Source organism: Trichechus manatus, unplaced genomic scaffold, assembly GCF_000243295.1.
Source record: "Trichechus manatus latirostris isolate Lorelei unplaced genomic scaffold, TriManLat1.0 scaffold00047, whole genome shotgun sequence".
Taxonomy (NCBI): domain Eukaryota; kingdom Metazoa; phylum Chordata; class Mammalia; order Sirenia; family Trichechidae; genus Trichechus; species Trichechus manatus.
In genome coordinates this window covers 13063385-13084668 of record NW_004443983.1, presented here as the reverse complement: position 1 = coordinate 13084668, position 21284 = coordinate 13063385, and the positions used below count along the sequence as shown (strand labels likewise).

Here is a 21284-nt window from a genome sequence, read left to right as displayed (position 1 = left end):
AGCAGCTGATCGCAAATCACATGCACCACCCAGGCTCCTTATGATGCATATGCTAGAGAAACCACAAACCTAATTATACTTATACTTATCTCACCAAATCATTCTCCAGGACCTTACTCATATAAACTAAAGCTGCACTTTAGTGTAGCACAGACACGTCAGAGCAGATGGATCTCACGCTTTTATAAGCCATATAACTTTTCAAAAAGATACAGAGTTAGGTTCCTTCTAAATAACAAATCAACCACAGACCTGGGAGGGAAGGGGAAACAGTTATTCTGACAGTACAACATTTTAGGACCAATGGAAGATTACAGAGATGTATCATCTGATTCCTCTGAAAATCTGGTCTGTTTCCCGAAGAGATCTTCATGATATAAGGGAGGCTGAAGAGATTATGCTGTTGAAAGTGACAAAGAATTGTATCTTGGGAACCCTCTCCCCAGAGGAAACCAGGAAAAGGCTTTACAGTAAGCTGTTTCCTGACAAGAGAAAAACTCAAGACTTTACCCTGGGTTATAGCAAAATCAATTATAACTTATAACTCAAGGCTGTACAATATATATAATGTTTACTATTCAGGAATGTAATTCAGCAAACATTTGCTATTGCAGTTACCATACAGACTGGGCCCTAACAGCAACAATTTAGAATCAGAGAAATGATCTCGATCTCGACCAAGGTGGTATTAGCTGTGTAACCCTGGGCAAATAACCATCACCGGGAAATGGGAATAACGATACCAATATGTTCCAGAGTTACTGTGAGAATTAAATGGAAAAATGTACATGAAACATACAGCACAGTACCTGATGCACAAGCAGGTACACAAAAATCCCATTCCTTAATCCCTGATGCTGCCATGGGAGTTTAAAGAAAGGGGATATTAAGGACAGAAAAGGTAGAATTTAAACCGGACCTACCTAGATGATCTAATCTTACAAGTGGAACGGAGTAAAGTATGGGGGGAAGAGCATGCCAAGCTAAGAAAAACATGAACAAATGTACAGAAAGGTAAATCTGGGGAGATGGGCTGGGGGCTAGATCACAGAAGGCCTTACAAGTCAAGACAGAAATGGCAGACTATTTCACAGGTCACTGGAAGTCTGTCTCTCTCTGTTTTGAGATGGAATGTAACACGATCAGAGCTATATTTTAGGAAAATACCTTTACTGGAGATAAGCAAATGAGGTTGGTAACTACTATAGTAGTTAAGGCCACAATGGAATAAAGATATGACATACGGGAGTGGAAATGAAAAGAAGGAACAGACCTGAGATTCACAGGCATACACAAAATTGGTAAGACTTGGTGGCTTTGCATTTTCTGCATTCCCACTAATTTTAATATCTATTGTTACTGCTGCTACTGCTACCACCACTACTACCACAGAGGTACTGAAAGTTGTTTTCCACTTAATTCTAATTACTACCAACTTACTGCTGCTTTTCCTACCTTGTATTTAGTATGTGCCAGGCCCTATGCTAAATTCTTTACACAGACTGTCTACTTCAACTCTTATAAAAGCCCTAGAGGTAGGGTACATTGTGTGGTACACAACATCAAATAAGCAAGAGTTAAGAACAACTATCTAGGCTGATACTGCCCCAATTATGTTCTGAGGGAGGGGAGAGATCACAGAAAGCAATACTTAGAAAATAATTCAGAGTCCAGATTATAACTCTATCCAGGGGGCCAGGAAGTCTCCTGAGACTGGAGACGTACATGATTTCCGCACAGGCAACATTCACCAGGCAGCATCATGTCGGTGCATATTTATTTGAAGATTGTGGCTAGTCTCTGTAACTTGCATCATAACTTAAGTATGTATTTGTGATTTTGTTTTTGAAAAGATAAAAAAATCTCTAATTTCTAATAACAGTTTTGATCTGATATGATTTTTAAGGTGCACTGAGCGCTACCTGCCAGGCACTATGGGTTATCTCCTTTGGTCCTCACAACATTATGCTGTGTAGATATTATCAGCGATACCATTTTACAAATGATATAAAGTTAAAAAGAAAAATAATTAAAATAAGAAATCAAATAATACAAGCAATAATAATCTAGCACACAAATTTCTGCTGCTGACTTTCACTCAGAGGAGCATTATATCTCATAAACACTTTTATGTGTTTTACTAATTTAACTCTAAAAGTATCCCAAAGAAATCTTCTAAAATATAATGTATAGATTTAATGTAATTATAATTATAATCCCCCAAAGGATTCTTTTTTTGGGAGAGAAGCAATTAGATAAAGTGATTTTAAAGTTCAAATAGGAAAAAAACTGTTTGAGAATGGATATGAAAATTATAAAAAATGTAGCTTTACTAAAAACAATTTTAAAATTCCAACCCTACAAATGTTAGTGTAGGGTTAATTAACTGGGAAAAAATGTGGATGTAGACACTCTTGGATGTGAATATTGGTTATGAGAAGGGGGAGGAGTAGTGGCAGGGAAGAAGGGGAATTGAGAAGGAAACAAGACTGCAACAAATAGAAAAATATGCAAGTAGTGCTTTGTAAAAATAGAATATAAAACTATAATACAAACTGAATATGCACACAGACATGAAATAGAACTGGCATCAGCAACTGAAAATGTATCTGATTTGATCAACAAATTATGAACATTTCTGCACTGAGTTTCCGAGTTTTTAAATAAGAGTTTTGAGAAGGATGACGCTGCAGCAGATGGGGAGGAAAAGCAAAGAAAGGAAAAGGAAAAAAGAGAAGGGAGGAGAAGGATGTGAGGAAGAAAGGAGGGGTTGCAGGGAAGAGTGGGAGCTATATCCGTAAGTAAATAAGCTGGCAAAGTGATCTGGTAAGTCCTACTGAGCTGGATATAAAATATCTGGTGTGCAAATACAGAGTTCACAGAGAAGATTTACATAAAATTTGTTTTTTTTTTAAAAAAGTAATTCAAATATCCTTAAAAATTACCAGATAAATGTTTAAGGATGGTGTATAATAACTGGAATAGGAGATACCTAGTAGGTTATTAAATATCTAGATGAATGTTCTCCCAAATGATGTGAGGAGTGAAAACAATGATGTACAATGAATAATGGATAGAAATTTAACCTGGGTAATAGTATCATGGTAGTAAATGTAAAATGAAATCAAGTATTTATGGAGAATATTAAATTATGGAGAATATTCCTCCCAAATATCAATGTTCTCTCCCATATAAATTTTCAGAGACACTGATCCATATTAGCAGAATACTTGTACAACCTCTCCTCGCTTATCAACATGATTAGGTTCAGAAGACCAGGTCGTTATGTGAAATCGGTGTTATGCAAGAATGGAGGATGACCATATCAGATCACAAAATGGAGGATGACTACTTCACTACATAACTGCCAAATTACATCATTACATAAACTTCCAAGTTACACCACTACCTAACTGCCAAGTTACATCACTACACAACTGCCAAGTTGCATTACATGACTGCCAAGTTACAAGACTACATAACTGCCAAATCACTGAGAATTATGGCCCAGCCAAGCTGACACACAATCTTAACCATCAAAGCCAGTTATTCTCACCTCGCACTTTGATGTTCATTACTGCCAGACATACATCGCTGATGCGCAAAATAGATTTTTTACTATTGTTGTAAATGTGAAATGTTGGCTAATGAGATAGTTGATTAAGTGAGGAGAAGGTATATATTGTTACAGTACTTGGAGTAGTGCCACAGGTTTCTTTGCTTTAGAAACTTTTGAAAACATCAAATTTCAAAGTTATGATTTAAAGTCTAATTGACTCTATCCTAAAATGATTTTCTAGAATAATATGTTAAATAGTTATTGTTGTCTATATTGTCCAAATTTTAGAGAATTTAGTAAAATAGGCCCATATTATCATTAATCTGTAACCATTAAAAGGCAACAAATTTTTAACACTAATTTTAAAGTACTACAAATATGTAGTTAAATAAAACAGACAAGAGATACTATCATCATTAACTAGCAGGAAAAACTATTAAAATATTAATTAAAAAAATTAAAACTCACCTTCTGTAGCCAAATTGATACACAAGGCTTGTGAAAGAAATGGTGACAGGGTAACTCTGTTGCTATATCATCCTTAATATACTCACTGCAACAGATCGGACAGCACTGCTCCTGACCAATAGCTGAAAACAACACATAATTTAGATCTAGCTATCACATAAAGTTCCATTTTAATAAAACTGAAAATCAAAATATTAACTTGTAGATAATACCTATGAAAGACAACAAAACCAAACTTTGATCAATTGTTAAGTTTGCTTCTAAAACACCACTGTTTGGAATCTAATAAACACTGCTTTTGTAGAAGAGTTGACCCAGCCTATAATTTGATAAATTAAAAATATTATCCTACTAGGTGAGAGTTTGTCAGAATTTGGTTGCCACAGAAAATTTAATGAAAGTTTCTAATATTCAACATTTCATCCTCTAGGTACATTGATAATATACTTAAACATGCAATGTGTCATTGGACATTTGTGATCAACTTTGCCCTTACCAGTGTGATCTTCAAGAACAAGGGTCTCTGGAAGACCATCAATACTTTCCTTACTGGCTGGTGGATTGGCCACCTCAACATCCACTGCAAGGGACTCTAAATGTGCCAGGGCAGTCTGAAAAATAAAAGTTACAGTTCTTTGTAGAAAACACTTTAAAATAGTAATAGAAAACTTTTTTTTTTTTTAAATACATCTGCCATAGTTATATCCAGCATTATTCCTTCCTGTGAATTTCCTTTGCTACAATCCCTTGCCCCCTTCCAAAAGAACCACCACCAAAACCATCACTATCTAACCAGAACACCAAAAACATACAAAACAAAAATCAAAAAATCCTACTCTTCACAAGTAGAACAAAAATCTATCTTGGTTCAACAACCATCTACTTGCCCATCATATTTCTATTTTCAGAGGAGTGGTTACCTCTCCCCATTTATGAGTTCTGGTGGAGGATCTATAATATGAAATAAAGTAAATAAAAACACTCTGGATAGGTTTCACTTGATGAAAGACGAATGTGGTTGAGGTTACTGGATGCTCGAGGTACGGAAGCAAATGATACATCCCTGAGTGGCTCTATCTACTGCTGGCATAGGGTCAGCACACCCACATTGTCAGCTCACAAGTACTACGCAGTTATACAGGATGTGAACTTAATTGACGGGGTCAAACGTTTGAATAAAGTCACTGTTCTAACAAGGATGGAAACAACATGAGACCATATGAGTCACCCTCATCCTTTCTGACTTAATTAGCCTGTCTAGCTCCAATTAGATTAGAACTGTAGGTAGATGTATATCTTTTTGCCTGCCACTTGTACAATTACATGCTCTTAGTGCACACGTTGCTTCCTGTGCCTGGCCATTCCTGTCTATCTAAATCCTATCAATTCCTCGGGGCCTGGGTAAGTCCTGTCCCTTCCATGAAATATATGTCATTGGTCCCAGACCACATTCATATCTTCCTTTGGAACTGCTCCTATATGCAAATAATCAGAATTATCCAGTTTAATAATTACTTGTTAATATTATACCCTAATTACAGCATCACAGGACCACAGATCTATGAGAGACCTTAGCATTAACCTAGTTCAGACGAAAAAGTTGAAACGGATTTGACGACTATCAAAATGGAGCCTCCCATGTAGCAGGGGAATTCTGCCTGATAGTTAACATTGTGTTTGTTTTGGATGACAAACAATTTTTTGTATATTCCTCAAAAAATTACAGATATTACAGCAAGGAACTATGTGTTTCCAAAAGGAACTTGAGATGATTTACAGTACAGGATAAGGCCAAGGCCAAATCAAAATCAGGACTGAAAAAGGAGAAAGCAGAAAGTCTCATCATATTATGAGGATGGAGCAAGACCATCCAATACAATGATGTGTTCTGTTACACACAGGGTTGCTATGAGTCAGAGCTGACTTGACAGCATCTAACAACATTTCTAAAACCAGTCTTTATTCTAAAAATTCAATTAAAATCCCATATACACTACTGTCTTTTCTAAATCTGGAGTCCCTGGGTGATGCAAACAGTTAACGTGCTCAGCTGCTAACCAAAAGGTTAGAGGTTCGAGCCCGCCCAGAGTCTTGGTGTAAGAAAAGATTGGCGATCTACTTCCGAAAAATGAGCCATTGAAAGCCCTGTGGAGTACAGTTCTACTCTGACACACATGCGGTTGCCATGAGTCAGAATCAACTCAATGTCAACTGGTTTGATTTTTTTTTTTTTCAAAATCTATCCAGACTAAAGTCCTCTTTCACCTCCAAACTTCTACAGTGTTAATTTACACAGTAAACCCTTTCTGAGCCCCTGCCAAAAAAAAAAAAGTCTCATCATAGGAGTTAATAATATTGAACACCGAATTTGGCTCTGGATTTGCAGAGATACTGCAAAAAAAGAAACAGTGTGCCACTAACTGATATATCGCTTCTCAGTTCCATACTCATCCTTCATTTCTGCTCTGCAAAAACAGATCTGAACCTTTTAAATATTTTTTGTTTATCAGCTGGCATGATCTTAAGCTTTATGACTAAAAGGTGCTGGAGAGACACTGCAGAAAGAAAGGACTTTGCTTCCTGGTTCCCATGAGCTTGCTGGGTAGTCCCCTGCAGTGTGCAAGCCTCCCTCATCATCCAGCTCCAGCAGTGTGGGTGGCTTCTCAGTACCTGGCTCACATGCACAAAGGTTCTCCAGCACCCGCCTCCTGCAGTACCAGGTGGCCAACAGCACCCAATGGACAGAAGCTTCCCTTAGCACCCATCCTGGGTAGTTTTGTAGTGGAGTGCTTCCAATTAGTCACCTCTCTGTGAACAGTTTCTCCCGGCATCACAGAGGACTGATTCCTGGTATGTTCCAGAGGGTGGATTTCCAGCAAGTTCTGCTGATATGGTACCACAGCTACCTCTTTGCCACCCAGTGAGCTGCAGCCGCGTCTTCCCCAAGTCTGGAACTTAGCCCTGGGGGGCTCTTCCTGGAGTGCTCCATCTGAGCCCCCAAGGCTGTTCCTTATATCCGCTATTCTTAAATTCTTTGGAGTTCTCTTTACTTCCTACTAGTCAATCCCTTGTTACTCTAATCTCCTGTTGTAGTTAGTAATTATTTATATTAAACTTTCTCTGTTCAAATTATTGTGTGGTTTCTCTCTTAATTGAGCCCAAACTGATAGAGAATTGGTATCAGGAGTAGTCCCAGGACACAGACTTATAAAAATGGGATTTGGGGATTGGTTTAGTTGGGTCTTTGGGCTTCAGTATAGTGCAAAGTTCCTTGCCAATGGGACACAGGATGCTACTAATCTATATGTAGTGGCATCAAAATTAATCAGGCTATCACCTGTGGTTGACTGTGATGAAATGCCAACTGAAGCACGTGTCTTGGGAGTCCAGGTGGTTGTTTCAGTAATGATGACTACGAAAACTGAGATGTGGAATAAATTCCTTTGAGTGTCCTTGCACGTTTACAAAGAGAAAATGATAAACTCAGGACTATTAACTCTCAGTTAAAGACAGTATGAAAACCAGGGAGCTTCCATGACAGCCCTCTAAAAGGAGTTCTTATTTCTGAAAATCAAAAATAAAGTTGAATTATATGGATTGCTGAATTAAAATGAGAGCTGAATTCCCAATTTTGAGAAGCTCTCAAAAGTAAGAGCACTGATTAGTAAAGAGTAGGATTCTGAAACTTGTAATAAGGGCATCTGATTGGACTCAGATGAAACTGACAATCTTAAATCCCCAAGATCTTCTGAGCCTCCTTTCACCAGTGGAAATAGCTTGCCTTCCACAAACTTGCATTCCTCTGCTTAAAACTCCTGTGATAACCACACCTGGAGTGTGCCACCTCTTCGTACTTCCCTGCCCAACAATAAAGGTTAATAGAAAACTATAGCAGTCAAATAAAGGGTAGGATGACTGACAATATAGACCCTTTAGGAATGTGAGTTTGGGTCACTCCACCAAGTAAAGAATCCCAAGGTTCTGGTGGCTGAAGGCAGGGAAAATACAGAATGGATTGTGGAAGAAGGAAGCCATGGCTATCAATTACGGTCTCATGATCAGTTACAGAAACAAGAATTAGTAGCTCTGCATAGTTTCTATTTGCTTGTTAGATGTGTTTATTTTATACACCAGTTATAGCAAGTTAACTTTACAATTTAGTCTTTAGATGACAGAATCTTCAGTGAGACTGTGATTAAATTTGTGGAGTAATTAATATAGCTGGTGATGGATACAAAGACTGTACCTGCTCATTCTGGGAAAATGAAAAGTTCTTCACTTGTAAGAACATCTGTATCTTGTTATGTAGAATTAGTTGTTTTATTGTTGGATGGGAGTTCAAGTATGTGTAGAAAGGTGCATATGGAAGCCAGTTAGTCAAAGGGGTGGACTGTGTCAGTTACTGATTTATTGCTCTTCAGATCCAAATTCACTATTTTTGCCACCGCTGTGAAAATGGATCTGGGTCTTTAAACATATGTTCCCTTTTGACAGCTGGCATGATGTTAAGCTTTGTTCACGCAGGGTGCTGGCAAGACATTGCAGGAGGAAAAGGGCTTTTCTTCTGATCCTGGTGTGCTTGCTTAAAAGGCTTCTGTAGCATGCGTGGATTTCTCTAGCATCGGGCTCCTGCAGTGCACATAGCTTCTCAGGCTTCAGGCTCTTGCAATGCATGGGGACAGCAGCACCCAGCAGCCAGCAACTTTCTCCAGCATCCAACTTGGGTGGTTGTGTCATGGAGTGCTTCTGGTTAGACACAGCTTTCCCTGGTCCCTAGAGAGCAGATTTTCAGCAGGTAACTTCTTTGCCATCCAGTGAACCACAGCTGTGCCGTCTCCATCAAGGTGGTGGCTCTTCCTTGGGTGCTCTACCTTAGCCCTAAGGATGGAGACTGCTCCTTGTATGTGCTTTTCCTAGATACTTTAGATTTAGCTTTATTTCTTACTAAACAATTACTCATTACTGCAATCCTGTTATAGTTAATAATTCTTCATATTAAACTTTCTCCTAAGGAAATGGGAAACACAAGGTAAGCGACTGTTATTTGTCCCTTTCTTTCTTGCATAACTATAATTATGAACCTTCTCCAATTCTCCACGTACTTCTCAAGACAGACCCTATTTACAAAAATTCATCAGTGCTACAGCTCAACAAAAAGAAAATGCATTGCCACTGAGTCTATTCTGACTCACAGTGACCCTAAAGGACAGAGCAGAACTGCCCTGTAGGGTTTCCAAGGCTGTAAATCTCTATGGCAGCAGACTGTCACATCTTTCTCCTGTGGAGCAGCTGGTGGGTTCGAACCACTGACCTTTTGGTTAGCAGCCAAGTGATTAATCACTGTGCCACCAGGGCTCCTTGAAACAAAAAGAAGAGATACCATATTTACAGTAACTTCCATTTTGGCAGGTTATGTCAGGCTAACTATAACTTCAATACATGTCTCCTCGATGGGTTCAGCAGTGTTCTTTTCTGATGATTATCTGCACATCTGCAGTGTTAATAAATGCCTGGAACTTCAGCTATGTAAAAATAAATTTACTGCTTAGGTACTGACATACATTTAAGGTGATCTAGGCTCACTTATAAGCAACAAGAGCAAAGAGACCATTTTGCTAACTGCACCTTTAGGAAGTACAATACATTTTCAAAAGTTAGCTCAAATATCAGACAGACTAAATAGCCCAACCTGGAATATATCTAGGTTTAAAGATGCACATAGGTCCCTGGGTGGTTCAAGTGGTTAAGTGATTGACTACCAGCCAAAAGGGTGGCAGTTCAAACCCACTCAGAGGCAACATGGTAGACAGGCCTGGAGATCTGCTTCCAATAGTCACAGTCCAAAAAAAAAACCCTACGGAGTAGTTCTACTCTGCACACATGGGGTCGCCACGAGTTGCAATTGACTCAATGCTAGCTAACAACAACAACAACAAAGTAGCACAAAATCCTTTGTCAGGACAAAATTTAGTTTTTAAAGAATAAAATTTAGTTTGAAAGAATGAAGATTTATAACAAATGATTTAGAACTGATTTTGAATGGCCACTGAATCCAGATAACAGAATGCTTTTGCAGTCAAATATCATGCTGGTTCTCTCCCCCTACATTCCTCTTCATACTCACTTTCTCCCACTCTATAAAATAGAAGCACACTTCTTACTCGTGTCAAAGGGGCAATCTGAAATAGTGGGGTCAAACTGAACTCTAATGAGTGAATATCTAATCTTTTTAGGTGACTTCCAATTCTGTTTTCAAAAAAAATGGAGAACTTGTAAATGACTAGTCAAATTGTCATGATTTCTGGCAAATAACTCAGAAGAATTAACTGACAATGCTATGACAAACTCCTTCCATTCCTATTAATTTATTTATGTGAATAAGGTTTCTCAAGCTCATATCCATAATGATCAAAACACAGAAATAAAATTTATGCCTAACTGTGACTCATTCTAGGAATAAATAAAATTCACTTACAAAGTAATTGGGAGAGAGAAAAAAAAGCTTCCATCTCATTAAGAGATACATTTCTAGTAAAATTTTACTTTATGCTTAAATATTTATCAAAATTTATAATTTGTTTCAGTCAACTGGATATTATTAATTGGAACAAACCAATCTAATTTTTTTTTTAACATTTAAATTGTTAAACATAACTTTATTGAAAACAAGTATGATATGGTGAACAATACTATTCAGATTTACGTTAAAAAATTTTAGATGTCAACATAAAAATGTGCATGGAATATACTTTTTTTCAAAATTTGTTTGGGAATGAGTAAAAAGTTTTAACATTGTTGTTTTAAAAAGTTAAACATCTTAGATATTTTACCGTCTTCACTCAAATTTGAGATACAGATATAATATGAGGCAAATGTACAATGCCAATTATATTCACCAATAGCCACTATCTGAAAAGAAAGATCAGTGTACTAGAAAAGTAACAGAGAAATGAAAGTAAGATTTATGTAGTAACATTAAGTAGCCCAATCAGGGCCAGGGCTGCTTGATAAACACACAAATAAACAAAAAAGCAGATGGTCTGTCTTATTATTTGCTTATTATTTGCTGTTGTTTCATTTAGATAATGTTAGTGAAATCTAAAGGAAAAATCATAAATTATAAATTATTTGTTTCATTTTTTAAAATGATTAAATAGGTGCATACCAGACATGAAAAAGTAAAGATTTCTGCAAAGTGATAGGAAGATGGAACTGTATTGATTACCCAGGGGTAATCAATAACATACCTTGATCAAATTCAAATAAAACAAAACAAAGCACTAAAATCTGAGAAAGCTGTTAAGCTGTGGGGAAGGGAGATGCTTAAAGCCATTCATCAGAGGCAACAGGAGAGTGGCAGGAAAAACTTCAAAAGTGGCAGTGCCACTGGGTTCCCTAATGGCAGAAGCCAGCAAATGTGTGGGACTGTTAAGTTCCCTGAACATACTCCGTCCTTTCTTGCCTCCTGTCTTTGTTCACTATGCCATTGCCTTTATCTAGCATGACTTTCCATGATCAATCTCTCTGGCTCTTCTTTTAAGATGTCAATCAAATGTCACTTTCTCTGTTAGTGACAAATAATAAAACTTTTAATTCTCAAAACTTAAAAAAATAAAGCCTCTATATTATAGAAAATCATAAACCACTAGCAAAAACTGTTCAAGCACTGTGAAACCAAACCCTAGAAAAGATGGATTCCATTGTGATTACAAAATTTGTCTCAAGGAAGTTAGTGATTCTTAATCTTTACATATAAAACTTCTGATGCAAGTTATCATGCTGTACCAATATTTTGTACGTGTCAGAATTTGGCAAACAGGTTAAATAATCTTGCCAAAGTCCTAAATATATCCTGCCTCGTAATGTTCTTTCTGCCTTTCTCCTAACACACAGTGTTTCTGCTATGGTCACTTTGAGACAGACATACACTGTAAAGCACAATTTAGAGCAATGATCTCCATGGCAGGTTACACACAGGTACAGAAAGCGATGCCAAAGCACAGCTAATGTGTGTGTGTGTGTGTGTGTGTACCTCTACCTACTTACCTACCTACCCATCCACCTACTTACCTACCTACCCATCCACCTATGTAATTTACCAATCTAAACCGGAGTTTCTAATCTCAGAAAAAATCAAGGTAAAACGGTATTCATTAATTTTTGTTCTCTCATCTTTGGTTCATTCACCAGTTGTTACTGTCCCTAGTTCCACTCTGGAATCAAATCATCTTCTTATAATGAAATCTACTAGTGTACTGGAAGTTTTCAAACATGAAAATGCTTGGGCTTTTTACCCTAGGCAAATATAATTAAGAACAAGCTTTTCTGTTTTAGTTAAATAAGGAAAAGAAAGCAAGGCAAACTTTGGCACCGAATTCGCCACATTTATTAGAGTATGTATATCTGTATGTGGAGGAGTGTGGGGAGAGAAGCATTAACTGCATTAGGCAGCAAGACAGTATTTAGATGACACAAGAACAAAAGAAGAGCAGTGACTTGTAAAATATCCTCAGGGATCTTCACTTCACATATACGCCTCTGTGTGTGTGTGAGAATAAAATATTCAGACTCATATACCTTTATAATTCAATAGAGGAGAAGAATGTATGTTCTAAATGTAAGCAAAACACTTTCCATTCTACAGTAAAAATTAGAAGATATTTTAGTTTTAGACAACTTGAGAGGACTCGAGTAATTTATATGTACTTACTGGTTGCAATTGCTCTTCAGTAATTACTATTAAATTGATCAGAAAACTATTTACCTTTAGACTTAAAAGCAGCTTGAAATAAAATCCCTTAAACATTTAATTGTAATCATTTTGTATCTTATCAACATATATACATATATATACATAAGCATCAGAATTACTAAAATACCTCCATGGCCTGGGCTAAGCGTTCTTCCAGTGCCATGTAGGTGAGGAACTGAGGATCCACGTAAGAAATAGCTTCAGCAACTCCGAGTCCATCTGCAAATCCATCAAATAGGCTGGAAACAAAAAAAAACACCATGATTTGAGAAATCGTTATGGTCAAGACATTGTTATATTAACATACTGATAAGCCAATAAATATACTTTGAGCAGAAACCTTTAAACTGTTTTAACCTAACCCTTGTGGGTGGGGGCAGGAGGAGCAGAAAGTTGAAGCGCTAAGCATGACCTCTTCCACTAGGTTGCCAGACTCACTGCACAAAGTGTATAGGAAAATTCTCTTTTTATGTTTCTAGTTTTAGCTCTATGGACTGGTTAAGACTGAGAAAACACAGTACTTCCTCCTTAATTCTTTCTCATACATTGCCACTTGTTTATTTTAGTTTTCAATCAGTTCAAGTGATACTATGATAGAGTTATTGCACTTATTTTAATTCTATCATTAGTCGAAGCCTCTTTTTCTTCTCTCACCTTGTATTGCTTCATTACTTTGGGCTTTAAAATAATTTCTTTTCTCAATGCCTTTCTCATTAATCTCTTCTACTGTCACGAGAACTAGGTCTCCGCCATTACTACTCAGCCTGAAAAACATCCAGCTCCTAACTGCTCGTTCTTACTACCTTCTTCCTAAAGGAAAACTGTTATGCCTCAATATGGTCCTAATCTCCTTTCCTCACCCTAGACATAATTCCTTCTTTCCAGTGATCTTGGAAATATTAAGTGCTTCAAAAATTGGAAACCTTATATATGTTCTCAGTCCTCTTCTCTCTAATCTTGCCCCCTTGGAAATGACAGTCAAGCCCATTTTTTCAATTATCCTCTCTGCAGATAATTCCCAAATATCTATCCGACTCTAAACTCCTCTTAAGGTCTTGGCCTACATTTCTAATTGTGTGTGGGGGTCATCTTATGTGGATGTACCTTAAATTCAAGATCTTCAAAACGGAGCTTATTTCTCTATCTAAAGACAAACATCTGCCTACTTCTTTATTGCTATCAGAGTTTGACTATCATAGTCAGAAACATCCATACTTACACAAGCTAGCTAAAAACAGTTTACTACCATCATTGAAATTACAAACCTATTGTTAAAGATACAGAAGTGATTCTCATGAACATTATAGCTTAGTAGATGGAAATTAGTGAGTATCACAAGAAACACAGTATAAAAAACATTCTCATAATAATCACAGATTTTAGAAATGGAATTAAGACTAAGAATTACTGAATCCAAAAACCCTTGCAACACTAGGACTTGTTCTTGAGAGGCAGATGTAGTGCAAAGAGGAAGAGCCCTGTAGTCAGTCAGATAGGTATTTAACTGAATAATAGTTAAAGAACTTGAAATTTTTATTTAAGTGTTTATTCTGTTTCTTCATCTATAAAACAAATTAAATGAGTAGATGCAAACAGGTGCCTCGCACAGAGATGGCAGCATAATACGACTGAAGAAACAGTACCACTCTCCATGTGGAGAATACACAGCTTTCTGGGATGGTGCATTCTGGTATGGGAGAGCCTTATTAGCAAACTTATGTAAAGACAGAATTCTTGCTTATAATGTTTACCCTGTTGCTCTAGTTCTGTCTGCTATGCCCACTTTGAGTTTTATCCCTTCAAGTAGTTGAAGTCATTCATCTCCCATTAATTCTCTTCTTCTCCAGGCTGAACAATCATAAACATTCAAAGCATGGTACCTGGTTGTAGTCTGGCTACTGGAGAATAATCAGTTAATGTTAAAAATTCTAGTATTATTCATTTGGCAACCACCACGGTAACAGCTGTTTCAGACAACATCCATGAATGGATGCTAAAACCACTGAATTAAAGTTTGATGGTTTGAGATGGAACAGGTTATTTATAGTCTCAAAGTTGAGTTGTAAAGTACAATTTCCATATATCCTTCATTAAGAGTCCCTGAATATTAACATTTTACCGCATTTGCCTTATCATTCTCTCATTCCTTTCTCTGTTTTATCCCCCCTGACCCAGAACCATTTATGAGTAAGTTATAGACATGATGCTCCTTTACTCATAAATATTCTAGAATGAATTTCCTGAAAATAAGGACATTTCTTAATACAACAAAGTACAGTTGTTAAAATTAGGACATTAACACTGATAGAGTGCCTTATTCTTGTGTCTTTAATTGTCTCACTAAAGCTTTTAGAGCACAGGAAAAAAATTATTTTTTTTAGTCTAACCTAGGATCACTTCTTGCATTAAGTTAACATTTCTTTGGTCTCTTTTAATTTGGAACATTTCCTCAGTCTTTCTTTGTATTTCATGATCTTGGTTTTTTTTTTTTTTCCTTTTAAAGGCAGAAAGAACATTACGAGGCAGGATATATATACCTCCTACAAGATGCTGATTGATTATAAAGGGGAAAACAGCAACTGCATAGTGAAGAAACCTAGAAGATAACCATCTTAACCAAGTGAGCAGATTGAACAGCTCCAGTAATAGGAAAAATTGACATCATCTGCCTTCTAGTATGTACCGAGAAGGATAAAACACCACTTCTGTGGTGTTTCTGCCAAAAATTCATAACTCAAATCTAATCACGACATCAGACAAACCCAACCTCAGGGACATTCTACAAAATAAATGTACCAATATTTTGTATGTGTCAGAGTTTGGCAAGGCAGGTTAAATAATTTTGCCAAAGTCCTAAATATATCCTGCCTCGTAATGTTCTTTCTGCCTTTAAAAAAAAAAACAAAAAAAAAAAACAACCAAGATCATGAAACACGAAAGATTGAGGAAATGTTCCAAATTAAAAGAGACCAAAGAAATGTTAACTTAATGCAAGAAGTGATCCTAGGTTAGACTAAAAAAAATAATTTTTTTCCTGTGCTCTAAAAGCTTTAGTGAGACAATTAAAGACACAAGAATAAGGCACTCTATCAGTGTTAATGTCCTAATTTTAACAACTGTACTTTGTTGTATTAAGAAATGTCCTTATTTTCAGGAAATTCATTCTAGAATATTTATGAGTAAAGGAGCATCATGTCTATAACTTATTCATAAATGGTTCTGGGTCAGGGGGGATAAAACAGAGAAAGGAATGAGAGAATGATAAGGCAAATGCGGTAAAATGTTAATATTCAGGGACTCTTAATGAAGGATATATGGAAATTGTACTTCACAACTTTTCTGTAACTCTGAAATTATTTCAAAATAAAGATTTAAAAATTCTATTACTAAGCTACAGTTATAGCCACACAGTAATAATTTCTTATAACCTTATTAGGTTAATAATTATAACCCCTATTTCTTACAGGAAGACATAGAAGTAATCATGAAAAAATAAATAAATGGTAGAGCCAGGATTTGAACCACATTTGTCTAAATCCAAAACCTGTTTTCTCCACATAAACTCCTACAACACCAAGCTATGAAACAGCCTCGTGGTATGTCATAACACCTCTGAGACTTCATCAAAACAAAGAAACTTTTGATACAAAATTTCCTCCACTGTCCTTTAAACTAAAACAAGGGACCAAAAAGCTTTAATTTTTTCCTAAGTAATGATGAAACTGAAAAAAAGTATGCCAAATTTGGGCTTTAGAGATAAGAACTGTTGCTATTTGCCAAGCTTTTCCTTTTAGTTTTCAAAATGGCATGTTATTTTAATATGAAAACCAAGCCGTATTTTCCATTTTATCAACATTTAGCCCCTGCCACCCAAATTAAAGAGTACCACATCAGCAAATAATAAGGTGCTGACATAATCTAGATAAAATTAAAAATAGCAACCTTCAAATAATTTTGCTTAAAATCAATGCTAAAATGCTATACATTATTATAAAACTACTTTGAAGCTTCCCAAATTTGGGTAAAACAAACAGTGTTTCTAAAACCTTAATATAACAGGCATATCCAGAAAAACCAAGTGTAAATTAGAAACTAAAGACAGAGTTTTAAAATTTTAGTTAAAATTATATTGAACATAGACTTATTCCTTCAAATTTTTATGTGGAACAACCTTTTTCAAAAGTCATTTGGAAACACGTATAAAGAGCTTCAAAAATACCATATAGCTCAGTCATTTCACCTCTAGTAATCTGTTCTTAAAAAAAAAGAAAAAAAAACCTACAAGTACAGAACAAGCTTTATGGTGGAAAAATAATTCACAGCACTATTTCAACGGGGGAAATGATCAGTTAAATTTTAGTGCATTAATTATAGAATGAAGAATCTACATGATGGAGGTACAAAAAAATATTTTTACGGACTTTTGAAAACATGCAATAGAAGAATCTGCTTCCTTTGAAACCGTAATTGCCTCCTAACATGTAGTATAGTTAAGACTAAATAGATGATTCTTTTATCTGCTATGTACTTTGATGAATTACTTTGCATAATTGAGGGAGAAGACTTCAAAATTAACAAGGAGCACGGTGAGAGGGTAAGGGGGAGAACAAAGAAAGAAGGAAGCATAAAGATTAGCATAACCAGGACTAAGGTGAAGTCACTGATACTCCAAAATGTTTGCGAAGCCAGAAAATGGGTTCTGGAGAACAGGACTGTTCAAGGTAGAATTACAAATTGTTTGTGTGGCTATGACGAAAGCCCACTTCTACTTCCACAAAAATGATAAAAGTCTGCTCTGCACACGTAATTCTTTTTTCCACCTTGGGGAAAGACAATGGAAGAGGGTAAAGATGTTCTCAAGAAGATGCTGACTTTAGCGTCTGGAACAAACTGGAGCAGCACAAAGGAGTAGCTCACACACACAGAAACAGAAAGTGAAGACAAAAACGAGGCCTTGGAAACATAAGTTCTAGAAACCTGCAGAGATATCAAGATAAACAAATGAGTTTTTCTCATCATTATTTTTCTAAATTTTCTGTAATGAAATCGTGTAACTTTAACTGAAAGAAAGATAAATTCTTACGAATATATTTGAGCAGAGAAGACAGTAAGAGCAGTAACATGTCATTTTTATTTCCATAAAAAGTAACAAAAAAGGAATAGATGGAACAAATATATACATTCTCCATCTCAAGAGTTAGCTGCTTCCAATGGGCTACTGCACCCTTGAAAGATAAATCCAATCTATAAACCAAAACAGACAAATGGTGAGCATTATATATCATGATAAGTAACAATTCTAAAATCCACTGCATTTATATGCTTTTACTTGCAGCTCACTATCCTTTGTTAAACACCCCTGGTGATGCAGTGGTTAAAGTGCATGGCAGCTAATCAAAAGGTCGGTGGTTTAAACCCATCAGCTGCTCCACAGAAAAATGTGGCGGTCTGCTTCCATCAAGATTACATTACAGCCTTGGAAACCCTTTAGGGTTGCTATGAGTCGGAATCAACTTGATGGCAACAGGTTTGGTTTTTGATATTCTTTGTCAGTTATAAACTAAATTTAATACTTTTAACATCTCTGGGAAGGTACAATTTATATCTTCCAAATTTTAAATACGAGAAGGAAAAGGAAGGACAATAAAGGAAATCTATATTCTTCTGATTCTTCTGATTCAATTACAGATTTGAAATTCTTCAAGTGGTATTCATTAAGGACGCTTTTTTTTTTTTAATTAAAAGCTATGCTAAGTGCTTATACGGCATACAAAGCTAAATAAATAAGTTAGGAACACAGAACCATGAGTGTATGACTAAGTAGGACATAAGATGAGCTTCAAGGGAGCTAAGGTCCCTGGATGGCACAAATGATTTGCATTTGATTACTAACCTAAAGGTTTGAATCCACCCACAGGCACTGTGAAAGAAAGGCCTAGCAATCTGTTTCTGTAAAGAGTACAGCCAAGAAAACCCCTGGGGCAGTTCAACTCTGTAACATATGGAGTCTCTGAATTGGAATCAACTCAATGGCAACAGATTTTTTCTTCTTGTTCGTTTCAAGAGAGCTAAAGGTCAAAAAAGGAAGAAGTTGCTGGCTGGAAGAAGCAGGAAAGAATTCATTTAGGAAGTGACATACAAAATGAGTTCTGAAGGACAGAATGACTCTAACAGAAGGGAAAATCAGAATACTTCTTAGCTATTAGAATCAATTATCGTAAGTTAGAATCATAAATTCTATTCAATAACAATTAAGCATGATAATAACACTGTGACACATACCTCCAGTCCACATCTAAGTCTTCACTTACACTGGAGTCATCCTCAAGGTTATTGTTACCATCCAACATGAAAGCTTCTGGTTGTGCAAACTCATTGGCAGGCTCATTGCCCTCATCACTGCTGCTTTCATTTACTTCATTGTACTGTAACCAAGGAATTTCTCCCTCTTCCAAGGATGTCTGTTCCCTAATTCAGAAATTTTAAAAGAAGAAATATTTTTAAAAAACACATCATAAAATTGTTCTTTATTCTATTTAGTGTGCAAATGGACTCTTTATTCCTTGAGTTCTATGCTCTAGGTACTTTTACAATTTTAAGGAACTATTTTTCTTAACTACAACATTATTTAAAAGAGAAGCATATTTATTACTGAGTTATATGTACATAGAAAGGGTTCCTAATTACACAGGAATCTATTCATTTGATTTAAGAATTATCTGTGGGTGTTGTTAGGTGTCCTTGAGTTGGTTCCGATTCATAGCGACCCCATGTACAACAGAAGGAAACACTGCCCAGTCCTGCACCATCCTCACAACCACTGCTATGTTTGAGCCCAATGTTGCAGCCACTGTGTCAATCCATCTCATTAAGGGTCTTCCTCTTTTTCGCTGTCGCTGTACTTTACCAAGCACGATGTTCTTCTCCAGGGACTGGTCCCTTCTGATAACATGTCCAAAGTACATGAGACCACGTCTTGTCATCTATGCTTCTAAGCAGTATTCTGGCTGTACCTCTTCCAACACAGGTTTATTTGTTCTTCTGGCAGTCCATGGTATATTCAATATTCTTCACCAACACCATAATTCAAAGCCATCAATTCCTCTTCAGTCTGCCTTATTCATTGTCTAGCTTTCACGTGCATATGAAGTGACTGAAAATACCATGGCTCGGGTCAGGCATACATTAGTACTCAAAGCGACGTCTTTGCTTTAACACATTAAAGAGTTCTTTTGCAGTAGATCTGCAAAATGCAATGTGTCTATAATTTTTGGCTTGGTGGCAAAGTGGTTAAGAGCTCAGCTGCTAACCAAAAGGTTAGCAGTTCAAATCCACCAGTTGCTCCTTGGAAACCCTATGGGGGCAGTTCTACTCTGTCCTATAGGGTCACTATGAGTCAGAATCAACTCAATGGCACCTAACAACAATAACAACTTTATATATCTAAACCCATAAATGTTTCCTTAAGTAATTTCAGGCTCTAAACTACAATACAGGATAATAGGTTTATAAGACTTAGTATCTACTATGGCCAGTCTAGGAAAATCAGAGGAATTAGCATAACAAAATAAGCTAATTTTGTTAAAAATTAAACTTGAATGGAATCAAAACACGAAATCAAACTAAAAATTCCCAAGCCCACAAACCTATATGAAAGCACTCATCCCACTGTACTGCAACTCACCTAGTGTCTGACTCACTTGTCTTTCTCACTCATCTAGGAGTTTCTCAGTGCCGTCTCTCACCTTTGCAGCCTCAACCCCTGTAACAGTGCTTGGCACACAACAGGCACTCTCTACGTATGTGTTGCAAGTGAAATAATAAATCCTTGTAAAATTGTCTCTTAAAAAACCGAAATAATTTAGAGAATAAGCCTGGAAGAGTCCTTGGAAATGTCTTCTGTTATTTCTGAAGTACTCCTACAAAAAATATTTTACATTTCTTTTTTCTATCATATAGACATCACGGTGACTCAGTTACTCAATAACAGAAACTAAATTCAATAACATCCTGTGAACAGCAGCATTAAAATTATCAAAATATATTCATAAACTGATACTGAATATTAAAGAAATTTTTAAAAAGTTTTAAAATATGCTGTCATACAATCATACATCATGAGATTTTCTAAGAAATGAATAAAAGGCAAAGAAAATTAAACCCCTGAAAATACTAAACACTAGATTTTACAAATCCTAATGGTTTCATTTAGCTGACAAATCAGCAGTTTGATTATCCATTATTTGCAGCACAGAATTTTAAATGTTTTGGTTAATACTAACATTTTAAGGGTTTGAGGCATTCATAAACTAATCTAGCCATATTCTAAGAAAATTATTTTATAAAATCCTGTAAAGCGTAATAAACATTCCTGATAAACTGATATTTAGTTAACGGGTTTTCATTTTATAACTTAAGACATATGTAAGTAGTTACCAAACTTTAGGCATAAGCTAATTTTAAGTAATTCTAATTGTATAGCAAATTTTTAAGATTTTCAAATCC

General features: G+C 36.2%; 1 protein-coding gene across 2 annotated transcripts in view; it reads right to left on the bottom strand.

Annotated features, from left to right (window-relative positions):
- The window catches only part of PJA2 (praja ring finger ubiquitin ligase 2), a 66697-nt gene that overhangs the window by 3666 nt on the left and 41747 nt on the right, over positions 1–21284 (bottom strand). Inside the window, exons 6-9 of one of the 2 annotated variants that reach the window (XM_004377013.2) lie at positions 19062–19247; positions 12907–13018; positions 4524–4638; positions 4028–4149 (exon numbers count right to left, since the gene is read on the bottom strand). In XM_004377013.2, the coding sequence (XP_004377070.1) occupies positions 4028–4149; positions 4524–4638; positions 12907–13018; positions 19062–19247 (535 nt within the window). Of the gene's footprint in view, positions 1–4027; positions 4150–4523; positions 4639–4704; positions 9035–12906; positions 13019–19061; positions 19248–21284 lie in introns of those variants that run through there. The other variant, XM_023731988.1, reaches the window with a different exon arrangement.